The sequence below is a fragment of the Alligator mississippiensis genome, chromosome 3 (assembly GCF_030867095.1).
Source record: "Alligator mississippiensis isolate rAllMis1 chromosome 3, rAllMis1, whole genome shotgun sequence".
Lineage (NCBI taxonomy): Eukaryota > Metazoa > Chordata > Crocodylia > Alligatoridae > Alligator > Alligator mississippiensis.
Window position 1 is genome coordinate 39,178,756 of NC_081826.1, and position 15,134 is coordinate 39,193,889.

Sequence of the window (15,134 nt, forward strand, 5' to 3'; positions counted from 1 at the left end):
GAAAAGGGGAGGAGAGAGGAAAATTGGATTTAGAATAAAACAAAAAGCAAAAGAGAGCGGGAACCAGAAAAACTTAATAATATTAAGATTTTTTAAAATTTTGATTTATAAAAAGTAGCAGTTGTGTTAGGCTCTTCCACAGAGTATTTTAATGAAACCACCAGAAGGGTCACTTTTGCTCAGTGATAATTCAGTACATCTAAGCAAAAATGTATTTATTTATGAAATTTAAAAAAAGTAAATGTGATGAATGAAATTGCGCAAGTGCATAGAAAGCGATGTTTTTCATCAACAGCCTTGATCTGATATATAAATACCATGAGCTCTAGCATTGGAGACACCCTCAAAATATTCTTGTCTCAGTGGTTTCCCTGATTCCTGTTTTGCCCACTTTATGGCACCCAACACTTTGGTGGGCAAATGGAATGTCTCAACACATTCCTCCATCCGTCAGTGACAGGCAAAAAATGGAACTGTAATGTCTTTCACTGCACTGCTAGAAAGCAGGATAAGAAATTTTCAACCCCCGCAAATGACTTTTCATTATTATAAATGCTTCGTATAAAATATGGTAAATTATATCTATAGATAAATGAACAATGGAGCACTTTCATTTAGAAAAAGGAAACTCTATTACTTAGCTAAGTGAGAGTTCAAAAATATATCACAAACTAGCATCTAAGGGGGTTTTATCAAAATGTTGATAAGTAGAAATATGGGAGAATTAGGTCTGATAGTCTGACAGTTTAGCTTTCCACTAGTACCCATCTGATGCAGCGTAGACATGACACCCACTGTGCACAATTGGTTTCTACCTCTTTTTACTGATTATTTCTAACAATGATTCATCACTGATGCAGCAGAAGAAGGTATTTTTGCTCCCTTTTTAATCCCTTCCCCATGACATCTGTCAGTCCTTTTCTCTTTCATACACTGAATTCATGTAATTCCTACCCACTACCCTTCCACCTGCCCTGTCAAGACCTGGCCACAGGGAGGTATAATATAAGATGTTAAGCTGCAATTTAAATAGCTTCCAGAAAAATACTATTAAAACTTTCTATAATGGACTTCATTAGCTTAATTTCCATTTTAACTGATGATATTTAGCCTGCCAAATGATTCTGTAATTTTCTTAGAATTCTCATCAAAATTCAAATTGTTACTACACCTTTTATTTTTAATAACAGATTAATATGAAAAATGTAGTGGTTTGCAGGTGTAAAAATACTTTTTATAAAAGAGAATATTTACAAATCATTGTTAATAATATTTATAATATTTGTTTAGAAACTCCTCATGCATTAAAGTGATGCGACAGTCCTCTAATTTTCTAATGCTGAGGACATAATATTCAAAAGTAACAAAAATAGGTTCAATTTGAACCAAGTTCAAACATTAATATGCTTGATTTAGTTGTGGAATAGAAATTTGATTATTGTTTTAATTGTTAAAATATTTTGTTTAGTCTACTGGCTAAATAAGACATCTTACCAATTAAAACACTAATCCAATTTCTATTTGAGGAGACAAATATTAACAGCCAATGGACTTTGGTCTTACCTGTATACTTGTAGTCAGAGGCTACTCCTTTAAGTGCAGCATCAAACACCGAAATTTCCACCCTCTGTTTTCTGTGATGACAACTCAAAAGTATAGAAGGCTGTGATACAACAAGGTACAGAAAGGGTTCTAACTGTATGTCACCAATTCCTCTGCGACCAGGTTGTCGAACGATAGTTATACCAAGGGCTTGTCGAGCAGATGACCGTGTGGAAGCGTGAAGACTTTCCAGTGACAGTAGACCTGTCTTTCTTCCAGTGGGCAAAGAAACATTACTGTTCAAGATATCATCTGCAGTGACTGATGAAATACATGCCTGACTGGGTTTCTCAGTCTCTTGACCAATACTTGAATCTGTTTCTGGAAGGTTTAATGAGCTTTTACCTACTTGATCACCATCTTTCTGATCTTGTGTTGATTTAGGCTTCAGTAAAGCAGTGCATAAGTAAGTCATCACAGATATCCGACTTGCGGTAATAAAAATGTCAAAGGGAATGAAGTTCAGGTTCTTCACAATGGAAGATTGGCGGGAAGGTCGGGCAATGCGATGTTGGCTGGTGCCGCTATGTTGTTCTATTTGAACTATTCTGATTTTAACGCTGTCACTGCCAATGCCACTATCTTGCGCTCCACTATAACGCGAAGAAGTTTCAACTGTTCCTCCATCAGACATGTCCATTTTTTTCTGCTCTTGTTTGGAAACCTGTGAAGGAAAATATTATATCTGCTTATAATAGCCATATGCTAACTATTTCCATTTCAGTGGCAGAAAACAATTGCTAAATAAACATGACATCAAAAAGGAGAATTAATTAAAATAAATAAATAAACCTGCCAGGGCCAAGTTAACTTTTAACGCAGTAATCACTCATAAAAACATAGCAGGTGGCCATTCCAAAGAAATGATGACTCACTTCTGATAAAGTGCCAGAAGAACATGTGAAGGGAAAAAAAAAAGATTTCTAGGCTCAATCTCCCTCCTCCCTAACCCCCAATTCATTATTTATATTCTAAAGAATCTAAAGGCACTATATGGATTAAAATTGTATCTCTACGAAGTAATACCATATAGAAACATTTTTCTTTTAAGAAAAGGTTGATAATCAGAATTTTTTCCAAGTTTTGAGTATTAATACTTAAAAACCCCCCAGTGTCATTAAAATGCTTTAAAATGATTACATAAGATAAAAATAGTACTAATCAATTTCAAAATCATAAGGAGTCTAAATGGAAATTGTACACTGAAAGACCTAAATATGCCATTGTAAGAAAAATCTTTTCTTAGGCATGCAAGTACCAGCTGCATTATACTACCATTGCTCACAGCTCAGGTAAATGTCAGCAATATATAAAGCCTTTCATTCTGGTGGCATGAGTTCTTTCCTCACTACATTTATATAAATCTGGCTGTGACCTGCACAGGATTTCATTACATAGACATGTTTAGTTAGACATGATTGCATACAGTAATATTTAGAAAACAACAACAAATTTACTACATGATAAATAGTGATTTCAGCCCGCTGCAATGAAAGGAATACAGGTAAATCAAGGGTTAGATTGTCCGCTTAAGGAACATATATCTAAGAAGCCCAAGGGTGAAGGGAGGAAACACACTTGCTGATACAGGCCATAAACAGAAGTTCCATTGGAAAAGTCTTTCTCGAGGCACCAAGACAGAGCTGTACAAATGTTCACAAGATTTCTTGAGGCAGAGATTCTTCTGCAAGAAGTTAGGTAGGATAGGATACCTATGAAGATTTCCTTCCTCCCAATCTAACTTGAACACCTGTACACTTCTCTCATGTGGAGGATACCCCACAGCCCTCTGCCCTCCCTCCAAGGGAGAGGAAGGGAGAGACAACATGGGCTCCATGACAGGCCCCCCAGGCTAAGTATAGACATTCAAAAAGACCAAGCTGGAATCAATTCAATCTTTGCAGGTTAGTCTAACCCACGTAGATTGAACCAGCAAGCAAGGGAATAGACATTCACTATTTGATTCTGGAAATGCAGCCACATGCCTGCAGGGGCTTAGGCTAGAAGCTGGGGGCGCAAGAGTGAGCCCTCAGTTGGGGGGAAGCTGAGTTGAGGTGGGAGGGGTAACTTCTGTCCCTATGCCCAGGGGCAAGCCATTAGGAAGCCTTGTGGGGACCCTACCTTGAAAAATTATCCCCTCCCCCCTGCCAATCACCTTATTGGCGATGGGGGGAATTCTCCTACAAGGGAAACCCTTTGGGAATGACTGCCCCTGATGGGACAATGGCCACTTATGCCATTAACCTCCCAGAAGGGGTTTCCATCGTGGCAAAACGCCCCACCTAACCCTGCACTGCTCCAGGTCAGCCCAGAGGAGTGCAAAGAGTAGGGACTATTCTTTTGTGGTGGAAACTGGCAGGGTTACCATCATAGGAAACTCCCCTTTCCTGCCAATCAGCTGATTGGCTGCCAGTTGGCAGCTGACTGCTGCCCCCTTCCTAGGCAGGGAAGAGGGTATGCTGTCAATTAATGGACTCCAGTAAAGGTGGGAATGGCCCAGGGAGCAGCCCTATATTTCCTCCTGGTTGGAGAGCTCATCCATGAAACTCTCCAGCCACGGGTTTGGAACACATGTATGCTCCAGTTCCCAGGCTATATTTCTACTGGTAAGAATTTATATTGGTAAAAATGAACATCTGTATTCAGCCACGCTCTTTAATAAGGTATTGCACATACTCAGTTCTAACAATTTCAGTGCAAGACAAGCATGCTGATTGATACAGAACTGAACTGAACTGGGGACATGAGCTCATCCTATCCAGCTTCTCTTTGGAAGCTCAGAGTTGTGGCTTGCACTAGCCATCAGTAGTTCCTGAACTCTGTGAATGCAATGAGTTAGATTCCCTAGGACAGTGATACTCAGCCAGGGTGCCACAGTGCGCAAACATGATTCACATGATAACCCATAGATTTCAAAGAGGAATCACAGCATCATAGAAAATAAGGGTTTTCTATGGCAAGGGACTTCAGGAGGTCATCTAGTCCAACCCTCTCCTCAAAGCAGCACCATCCCCAGTTTATCACCACAGCCAAGGCTTTATCTACTTGAGTCTTAAAAACCTCCAAAGATGGAGATTCTACAACTTTTCTGGGTAACTTGTTCCAGTGCTTTACTACCCTTCTAGTGAGAAATGTTTTCCTTATAACCTAAACTTCCTTTGCTGCAACTTGAGACCATGGCTCTTTGTCCTGTCATCTGCCACCACTGAGAACAGTCTAGCTACATCCTTTTTGGAACCACCAGACATGGCCTCACCAGCACCAAATAGAGGGGAAGAAACACTTTCTTCAATCTGCTTGATCTGAATCTACAGTGTTAAAATCATTCTGACGTATTGTGATCTTTCTTGTTATTGAGTTCTTTGCAACAGAACAATTGCTCTATTATTTTTCCATACAAAAAGCAAATGAAAGCTAAGAGCTGGCATTTTCTAAAAGGTGCCTTAAATCTCACAAGGGGTGCCTTGGTTGAGAACCACTGTTCTAGGACCCTTCCATGTGGAAGTCTCCTGACACCTCCCCACCCCTCGTGTAACATTACCATCAGAAGAATGTAAGTGTGAATTACATGTGCTTACAATGTGCATCAGCAATACAATACAGTGAGAGTGAAGGGTATTGAATTCTTTCAGTTTAGCTCTTCTATTGCTATACAAACACACACACACATACACACACAGTATTTTTAAGTTACAAAAGACAAAAAAAGGTATATTATAAAAACAAAAGCAAACAAGAAATCAGTAACCATATGTTGAGATACAGACAGAGATATAAGAATAAACAAACAAAAGGAAAGTATTTTTTTTTTTTTTTTACAGAAAAGCTTTTCTAATATTGGAATTCCTTTATATCGTTTTGTTTGTGAATCAAAGGGAGCAAAAAAAATTCCATGAATTAATGTACGAGAGAAAAGTATTATTAAGGAAATCCTAAAACAGGACCATTTGAAATTCTCTTTGAAGAGGTTTTTGCCTGCTCTGGTTACACACTTTTCAGCTTCACTCATGTACATATTTTTCAAATCACCAATAAAAATCCTGCTGGCTGATTCCTATGACAGACTCATATCACTGACTCATAAATATGATATCACTTTTAAGGTAGCCTTTGCAAAAATAACTTAGCTAGGGGCAGCCGTAATGAATCACTTTGCTGTGAGCCAGCAACTCCTGAGCCAGTGACTCATTCTGACACCTTGGCCAAATTCCTTAAACCTTTCTACCTCCAGCTCCTCATCTGTAAAATGTCAGTAGCATTTACCTTGCCTACATCTTATAATAAGGGATGCATTAGAACTGCTAGCTGGTTCCATTGTGTGTGTGTGTACATGTATGTAGGCAGAAGGGGCAACTGTGGATAAATCTAGCAGCAGCATTCTGTGGCAGCACTCTCCACAGCAAAGGAAGGGGTATCTGAGCTGACAACTGTATTGATACTGTGGTCAGCTTGTACGGAGCTGTGGATTCCTCATGTGCAGACACTCAGTGGTTTGCCCCTTGTTCTGCTCCAGGCTGCAGATATCATGACAGTTGCCCCATGTTTTGGGTGATTTGAATTTAGCTAAAAGGAATGAACATACAATTTCAATTAGTGAATGACAATGGATATCACAGAAATGAGAAATTGCTAGCCTCTTTTTCACCTTGTATTATTACCTCTCTAGTGTTCTGCCTTTGGCCCTTTTCTGTCCCATTCTCTTTCCCTTCCTTTACCTTTTGTTTTCCTACTTCTACCCTCTTATATTTTCACTAACATCCGGTCACGCTTTTAGCTTCTTCCATTCCTGCTGTCCTGATTTCCAACTATTCCCTTTTTTCAGATTGCCTCTTTTTCACTTTATATTTTATCTCTGTTGTCTCCCTCCTCTTTTTCCTCCCTCTGATCTCTTCCTTGCTTTTCCTTTTGTCTTGCTTATCTCTACCTATTTACATTTTCACTGACATCCCTCCACACTTTTAGCTTCTCTCATTTCTTGGAGTCTCAGACCAGCAGAAACTCCCTAATGCCTGACAAAGGGTGACTGTGCCTGAAAGCTTGCTAAAAACTTTTTTCCAACTACTCAGCTGGTCTAATAAAAGATATCACATCTACCCAAAGAACCTTTCCTGACAGAAATGAGAAAACATTTTACAAGTACTGTACTTCTATAGTCAGAAAAAAAAAATTCTTGAACCCTGATCAGCTTGGCTAGAAGCCTGGTTTCTTTTCTTTCTCTTCTTTTACTTTAAGAGAATTTAGTATTTGTTAAACATACTCACCAGGAGGAAACACCTGCAGGAGGATAAGAAGATAGCTCTGCCTCCAACCCTAGTCAGTCCTCCGTTTCTCTGCTAAGACTACCAATCAGGGTGCTAATTGGTCCCAACTGTGGAGTTTCTTGTGATGTGAACATCCAACTAATAGAAAAAGTACTGAGACTGCCAAATCAATTCAAATAGGTCATTGAATGGCAGTGAGACAGTAACAACTAGTCAATATCAAGCAGGATGGATTATGAATAAGTGACCCAAAGGTGAAAGGTACTAGATCTCATTACCTATCCCCCTTGCCACCCAGTTCCATAAAGAAAGCTTGATTTTTATTTGGCTTTTTGAAATTTATATATATACAAGTTGGGACAAACAAGCAAAAAAGTTCCTTAGTTTAAGTAAAAAGCAAAAGTAGCCAGAGTATTATTAGAACTGTGTGCATCCATCTCTAATAGAAAGATAGTTAGTTACCAAGTTAATTTTAAAATATGCTGATAATATACCTAGGCATCATTTAAATATTCTCATTTTATGGAAAGGATTCCCAATACAAATATTCCAAAAAGATTCTATACTTTGCTATGGGGTTATACTTGAAAGTTGTAAAAAAACAGTAATATCAGTTTGCTGTTAGCAAATGTAATGGTAACATTTATCATCGGGCTGTATTATATCAGCTCTCTTACTCTTTACATAACCCATTTAAAATGAACAATAAAAGTTTTCTTTAATTAGCTACTGGTGTGCATTAACATGATCATGATTAAACCATAAAAACCAACTGTACATTACTCTGGTCCCCTATCCCATATGTTTTACATTATTTTAGTTGAAAATGTACTTTGAGTCCCTTTTAAAAGTTCGACCTTCTGCTTTCAGAGAATTAAATGCATATTACTGTAGTGGAGAAGATAATGTTTCAGACCTCCAGGCATACATTAAACACACTGGCAGCACATTAGACAAAATGCTTTACTTATTAGATACTTCCTATTCTAAACAGTGTCATCAAAGGCTAAAAACAAAATCCATATAAAAGCTGCACAATGCTTCCACACAGAACCTGTGCCAAAATCCCTGTACTTTCCAACTAATGAGGAAAGGATGTGTACTCTTAACATATGAATGTAAGATTTTCCAAGCATTCACTTTAGGAAACAGGACTATTGATTCCACATGGCTTATGTTAAATGAAACTGTATTGGTAAAATAACCTCTAAGATATCTGGCATGATAACTATAATTAAACAGTATTCAAAGGAATAAAACAAAAGGGAATTTGGTTCCACAATGGCTAATTAAAATAAAATGAAAAAACACAGCATGTCATCTATCAAGATAAATTGTTATTGTTTAAGAACTATTTAAATACTGTTAAAATATACTTTTAGATAAAATCTGAAAGGACTGGAAAAATATTTGTGGCTTAAAAATGGATAGTTTGGCGAAGAAAAAAGTGTAGGACTCTGAAATTTTATGCTGAGATAATAGCTTTAAAGCTTTGAGCATAACCAGATGGTACTTAAATCACAGGAATTCTACAGTTTCACTGTCAGAATGAGTTGCAATATGAAAAGGTTTTCAATAGCTAGAAAAACATGTCAAGTTGATAGTTTACTTCTTAGATCACTTAAATGCATTTTCCCATCCTTTCACAGTTACATATCCTATCAATACTAGCCACCATGGAAAAGGTGTTGAAAGCTCCACTAGTAGCTAGGGAACTGTGGCTAATTCTTCCTTTTCATCTGTGGAGATAGGTAACTTTTACTAGCTTAACCTCTTGAGTTCAATAGGGCATATAGTATATATATTTAGTGAAGGTGTCTGGTACTAGTATGTCACTTAGGACTCACACTGTGTTGTGCATCAGAAAATTTACTGTAAATAAATGGAACAGCCTCTCAAAATCATAGCCTTCAGCAAGGTACCATTTAGGATAGGCTAAATCTGACAATTTCTCATTCACTTTTTACTACTTGTGGCCCAATATGAATAAATTCAGATTAGAGGGTGCAAGTTCCTTAAAAAAAATCTTAATTTTTTAAAGGGCTACAAATTAAAGTATCATGATAAGTACTGAAAATAGTTTACATCTGCATTAAATTTATTTTACAAACAGGGGAAAAACATTTTAAAACAACTGACAAGTTCTTAAATATGTTTTCATTGTATTAATTCTTTAATACTAACAGGTGGTTATTTATATTCAGTTTCATAGTAGCTAGGGTAAGGAGGGACCTGAACAGATAGATCATCTAGCCTGACCCCCTGCCACAGGCAGGAATGACTGCTGGGTTCACAAGACCCCAGACAGGTGATCATCCAACCTCCTCTTGACTTTGCCCAAGGTAGGGGCGAGGACCACTTCCCTGGGAAGTTGGTTCCAGATTTTGGCTACCCTAACTGTAAAATATTGCCTTCTGATCTCCAACCTAAACCTATTCTCCATCAGTTTATGACCATTGTTCCTCATCACCCCAGGTGGTGCTGGGGAGAAAAAAGCTCTGCCTATTTGCTGTTGATCCCCCCTGATGAGCTTGTAGGCAGCCACCAGGTCCCCCCTCAGCCTCCTCTTGCTGATGCTGAACAGGTTCAGGTCCCCCAGTCTTTCCTCGTAGGGCCTGTCCTGCTGCCCTCTCACCAAGTGGGTGGCCCTCCTCTGAACTCTCTCCAGGCTGGCCACATCCCTTTTGAAGTGTGGCGCCCAGTACTGGACGCAGTACTCCAACTGCGGTCTGACCAAAGTCGCATAGAGGGGGAGTATCACCTCTCTGGACTGGCTTGAGTTGCACCTTTGGATGCATGACAAGGTATGGCTGGCCTTGCTGGCTGTGGTCTGGCATTGGCGGCTCATGTTCATCCTGGAGTCAATAATGACTCCAAGACCCCATTCCACCTCTGTCCTTTCAAGAAGGGAACTCCCCAGCCTGTATGTATGCTGTGGATTCCTTCTCCCAAAGTGAAGCACCCTGCATTTGTCTATGTCTACAGTGATTATCTTTTAAAAAATCTTACTATTTTTAGAGGTAATACTGGTGTCCAACTGGAATTACCACTCCAAGAAGAAGAGTCTTTCTGAAGTACAACCACTTCACATTGAACTTATGTACATCTGCATAGCTTTTCCAGCTTGTAATATGAATTATGGTTATATAATGGGACTATTGAACTAATATTTCCAGCTTGCAACAGTTATTCCCTAACTCTGATCAAAATATCTCTAGCCAATCATGAGCTCATTTTTCACATCACAAAAATTATGGAAAGAGTCACAAGTGTGAAACCACAGAATCAAAGTGCCAATCACATCTGGTACATCATGACATCTGACCTGATTTTATTGCTCTTGCTAAAAAAGTAGCAGTATTTCATGAAAATAAACTTCTTGTGTATCACATAAAATCAACTATAGAAAAAAATAGTTCTAGTTTTATTATATTGTCCTTAACTTGGAATTATACACTGTAGTTTCTTTCTAACCTTCGAATAAATGCTTTGTTTATTAAAGCATCTGGAGCAAAATGAATGGAAAACTATATGACATCTATCACTGTAACTCAAGTTTATTGTTTTCTCTGTTAACTACAATTTATTTAATTGTTCTTATGAACATAATAATTAAGATTAATGACTTGTTTTGCTTTGCAAATTATTTACAGAGATTAACAGAGATTATAATTCTGAAAATAATGAAAACTTTTTTACATTAAGCCAGTCTAATAATGTAAGGGAACACACACCCACACATTTCTGGACTTTAGTTTAAAATTATGGTGACTGCTTTAATTCATAAATTTGTACATACATCTTAACCAAAATTAAACTAAGGCCATAATCTTGCAATTGGATGTAGGCCAGTGGGCCTATGTGACTGATTGATTTAACTTCACAATGTGAATGTGAATCTACGTTATTCAATTATTTAAACAAAGTAAAAGCGGGCCACAAAAATGCCAAGAAATATACTGCAAAGTTCATTTCAGAAGCAAAACAAATTTATTTCTCATGTAAAGAAGTTCTTTGCACCTCAGTTTGTTGGAAAGCAAAGGATTTTTTAAAGTTAATATTACTGAACATAATGACACGTGATCTCATTAAATTTCTCCAGGTTGTAATGCAACCAAAGTTTTCATAATACTGTGGTAATTATGCAAAGGAGCAGAAATAATTATAAATAGCATGTATAGCTGATAGGAATATAGATTCGGCTTCCTCTCTCATGAAATAAGGCACTTTGAAGTTAGTCAGAGACTACTGTCTGCTAAATATCAGCTCAAATATTCAAATATCAAAACTGTGCTAAATGTTCCAGCTGTAATGCAGCTCTCTTCAAATATGAAAATTCCTACTAAACCAGGTAGAATGAATAGTTTATTACTTAATATAGGCAGCATGTTTACATTGCTATTTTACTCAGAGTTTATGAAGACCTGTATAGAACTTTTTTATACTTGCTGAAGCCTGGTACAGAATCACAGAAAATTAGGGCTCAATAAGACCTTGATTCATACGGGTTCGTAGCAGGCAGATCGTGCCTGACTAATCTAGTCTCTTTTTATGACCAGGTTACGAAACGCCTGGACACAGGAGTAGGGGTGGATGTTGTGTACTTGGACTTCAGGAAGGCCTTCGATATGGTATCCCATCCCATACTGGTGAACAAGTTAAGAGGCTGTGACTTGGATGACTACACAGTCCGGTGGGTGGCGAATTGGCTAGAGGGTCGCACCCAGAGAGTCGTGGTGGATGGGTCGGTTTCGACCTGGAAGGGTGTGGGCAGTGGGGTCCCGCAGGGCTCGGTCCTTGGACCTATACTCTTTAATGTCTTCATCAGTGACTTGGACGAGGGAGTGAAATGTACTCTGTCCAAGTTTGCAGATGACACAAAGCTATGGGGAGAAGTGGACACGCCGGAGGGCAGGGAACAGCTGCAAGCAGACCTGGACAGGTTGGACAAGTGGGCAGAAAACAACAGGATGCAGTTCAACAAGGAGAAATGCAAAGTGCGGCACCTTGGGAGGAAAAATGTCCAGCACACCTACAGCCTAGGGAATGACCTGCTGGGTGGCATGGAAGTGGAAAGGGATCTTGGAGTCCTAGTGGACTCCAAGATGAACATGAGTCGGCAGTGTGATGAAGCCATCAGAAAAGCCAATGGCACTTTATCGTGCATCAGCAGATACATGACAAATAAATCCAAGGAGGTGATACTTCCTCTCTATCGGGCGCTGGTCAGACTGCAGTTGGAGTACTGCGTGCAATTCTGGGCGCCGCACTTCAGGAGGGATGCGGATAACCTGGAGAGGGTCCAGAGAAGGGCCACTCGTATGGTTAAGGGCTTGCAGACCAAGCCCTACAAGGAGAGACTAGAGAACCTGGACCTTTTCAGCCTCCGCAAGAGAAGGTTGAAAGGCGACCCTGCAGCTGCCTATAAGTTCATCACGGGGGCACAGAAGGGAATTGGTGAGGATTTATTCACCAAGGCGCCCCCAGGGGTTACAACAAATAATGGCCACAAGCTAGCAGAGAGCAGATTTAGATTGGACATTAGGAAGACCTTCTTCACAGTTCGAGTGGCCAAGGTCTGGAACTGGCTCCCAAGGGAGGTGGTGCTCTCCCCTACCCTGGGGGTCTTCAAGAGGAGGTTGGATAGGCATCTAGCTGGGGTCATCTAGACCCAGCACTCTTTCCTGCCTATGCAGGCGTCGGACTCGATGATCTATTGAGTTCCCTTCCGACCCTAACATCTATGAATCTTGAGAGGTCATCTAGTCCAACCCCCTGACCTTATTCTTATTTTGTTTAAAGCTTTAAATAAAGTTTGGCTTTTTGGGTGACTTTTTAAATTGACTTTTGAAAATCAGTTTTAAATCGTTATATTCATTAAATTTCTTTTCCCAAGAAAAGCATGGCTTACATTAAAAAGTGCATGTGTGAGCCTTGAACACAACAGTTTTTCACGTGTGTGTTTGGACAATGCTGGGAAATCCTTTTTTTGTTTTTAAGTGGTTACTATGCATTCAACTTAATACTTTTTGAAATGGTGCAACCAAAACTTCAACTCCATTTTCTTTCATGATGCTTGAAAGACTTTCAGAGACACCATCATAACTTTAAGAACTTGCATACAGGTTCACAATTGTTTTAGTCTTAGTTTTAGAACACAAGAACTGCCATTTGCAAGGTCCACAGGCCTGCCCCAACATCCTGTGTCACACAAAGGCAGAGTGGATGCTGAAAGGGAGAGTGAACAGGGTCTAACCAGGGTATTTTCCCCTGTTCCTGCTCCACTGGCAGCCTCCAGCATTTAAGATCTAGTAAGTTCTGATTTAGAAGCTGTACCCCTAACTTCCACAGTCACTAGTTACTCATACACCTTTCCTCCCAGTACTTGTCTAATATCTTTTTGAATCTGGTTAAACTGTCAGCTTCCACACCACCATGGGGCAATGAGTTCCACATTTTAATTACACGCAGCTTGAAAAAGAACTTCCTTTTGTTAGTTTTAAACTTACTAACTACTAGTCTCATTTTATGACCCCTAGTTCTTGTATTGTGAGAGTTAGTAAATAAGAAGTTCCTATTTACTTTTGCTTCACCATTTAGTATTTTACAACCACGTACCATGTCCCCCCTCAAGCGCCACTTTTCTACAGTGACCAGGCCTAGCCAATGCTGTAGCAAGGGGGGGACGAGCAGGGCAAACGCCCTTCACGCCCAAGCTAAGGGGAACCAACAGGCATTGCCCAGCCAGAGCAGGGGCATGGGACAGAGCCACGAGCGGCTCATTTGGGGTGATGTGGGGACAGGGGAAAGGTGGCTCCTGCTGCTGCATGCACTCCTGGGCAAGCATGGGGGGGTGCGTGCCCCCCAGATGTGTGTGTGGGATGAGGGTAGGTTGCCAATGTGGGCTTTGCCTCGGGCACCAAACTTCACTGCTACAACACTGGGCCCTTTAGTGTCTCCTCAGATAGAAGTGTCTCCACACCATTAATAATCCTTGCTGACCTTCTCTGTTCCTTCTCTAGTTCTTCTATATCCTTTTGGAGGTGTGGGGGCCAAAACCGGGCATAGTATTCAAGGTATGGATGCACTATGGATTTACAAAGGTGCATAGTGCTTTCTGTTTTATTTACAAGTCCCTTAATCATTTCTAACATTTTTTTTTTTTTGTCTTTTTGACAGCTGCTGAGCACTGAGCTGATGATTTTAGCAAACTGCCCACAATGACTTCCAGATCTGTTTCCTGTGTGGTAACAGCTAAGGTAGAGCCCATCACAGCGTAAGTATAATTTGGGTTATTTTTGACATATGTATCACCTATACACTTATCTACACTGATTTGTATCTGTCATTTGGTTCTGGATTTGCTCAATAGTGCAAGATCCTTCTGTAGTTCCTTACAGCCCACCTCGATCTGCCCCATTTTGAATAATTTTGTCACCCACAAATTTGGCCATCTCCCTATCCATCCCTCTCTCCAATTATTTATGAATATGTTAAATAGCATTGATCCCAACACAGATCTATGGGGGACATCTCTGTTTACTTCCCATCCTGAAAATTGACCATTTATGCTCAATCTTTCTATCTTTAAATTAATTTCTAATCCATGAGTGGATCTTTTCTGTAATCCAATGACTGCACAACTTCATTAAAAGTCTCTGATGGGGTACCTTTTCAAAGACTTTTTGGAAGTCCAGATATACCATGTCAACTGGATCACCCTTATCCATCTGCTTACTGACACCCTCAAAGAACTCCTGTAGGTTGGTGAGTCATGATTTCCCTTTGACAAAACTACGGTGATTCTTCCTCAGCAAGTCATATTCATCCATGTGTTAAATTTTTTTTCTATTATGGTTTCTACCAGTTTTCCAGGAACATAAGTTAGACTCACCAGCGTATAGTTCTCTGGGTCCCCTCTAGAACCCTTTCTTAAATATGGGAGTCACACTGGCAATCCTCCAGTGCTTTGGTACAGAGGCTGTTTTTAGTGATAGGTTGCATGCTATGGTTAGCAGTTTGGCAATTTCCAATTCAAGCTTCTTTAGAACCCTTGGGTGAATGCCATCAGGTCCTGGTGATTTGGTACCATTTATTTTATGAATTTCCTCTACAACTTTTTCATTCCATCCAGGAAGAGCACATACCAACTGCTGAAACTTCCTTAGCCTGACAAAGGGTTTTTGAACCCGAAAGCTTGCTTAATAATTATTTTCCAACTATTTGGGTTGGTCTAATAAAAGATATCAGATTCACCCAAGGAACCTTGTC

General features: G+C 39.6%; 1 protein-coding gene across 2 annotated transcripts in view; it reads right to left on the minus strand.

Annotated features, from left to right (window-relative positions):
• Positions 1 to 15,134, minus strand: part of VPS13B (vacuolar protein sorting 13 homolog B) — an 877,527-nt gene that overhangs the window by 192,166 nt on the left and 670,227 nt on the right. For both annotated transcript variants that reach the window (XM_059723846.1, XM_006263597.4), the window contains one exon: positions 1,564 to 2,266. In XM_059723846.1, coding sequence (XP_059579829.1) covers positions 1,564 to 2,266 — 703 coding nt within the window. The remainder of the gene's footprint in view (positions 1 to 1,563; positions 2,267 to 15,134) is intronic.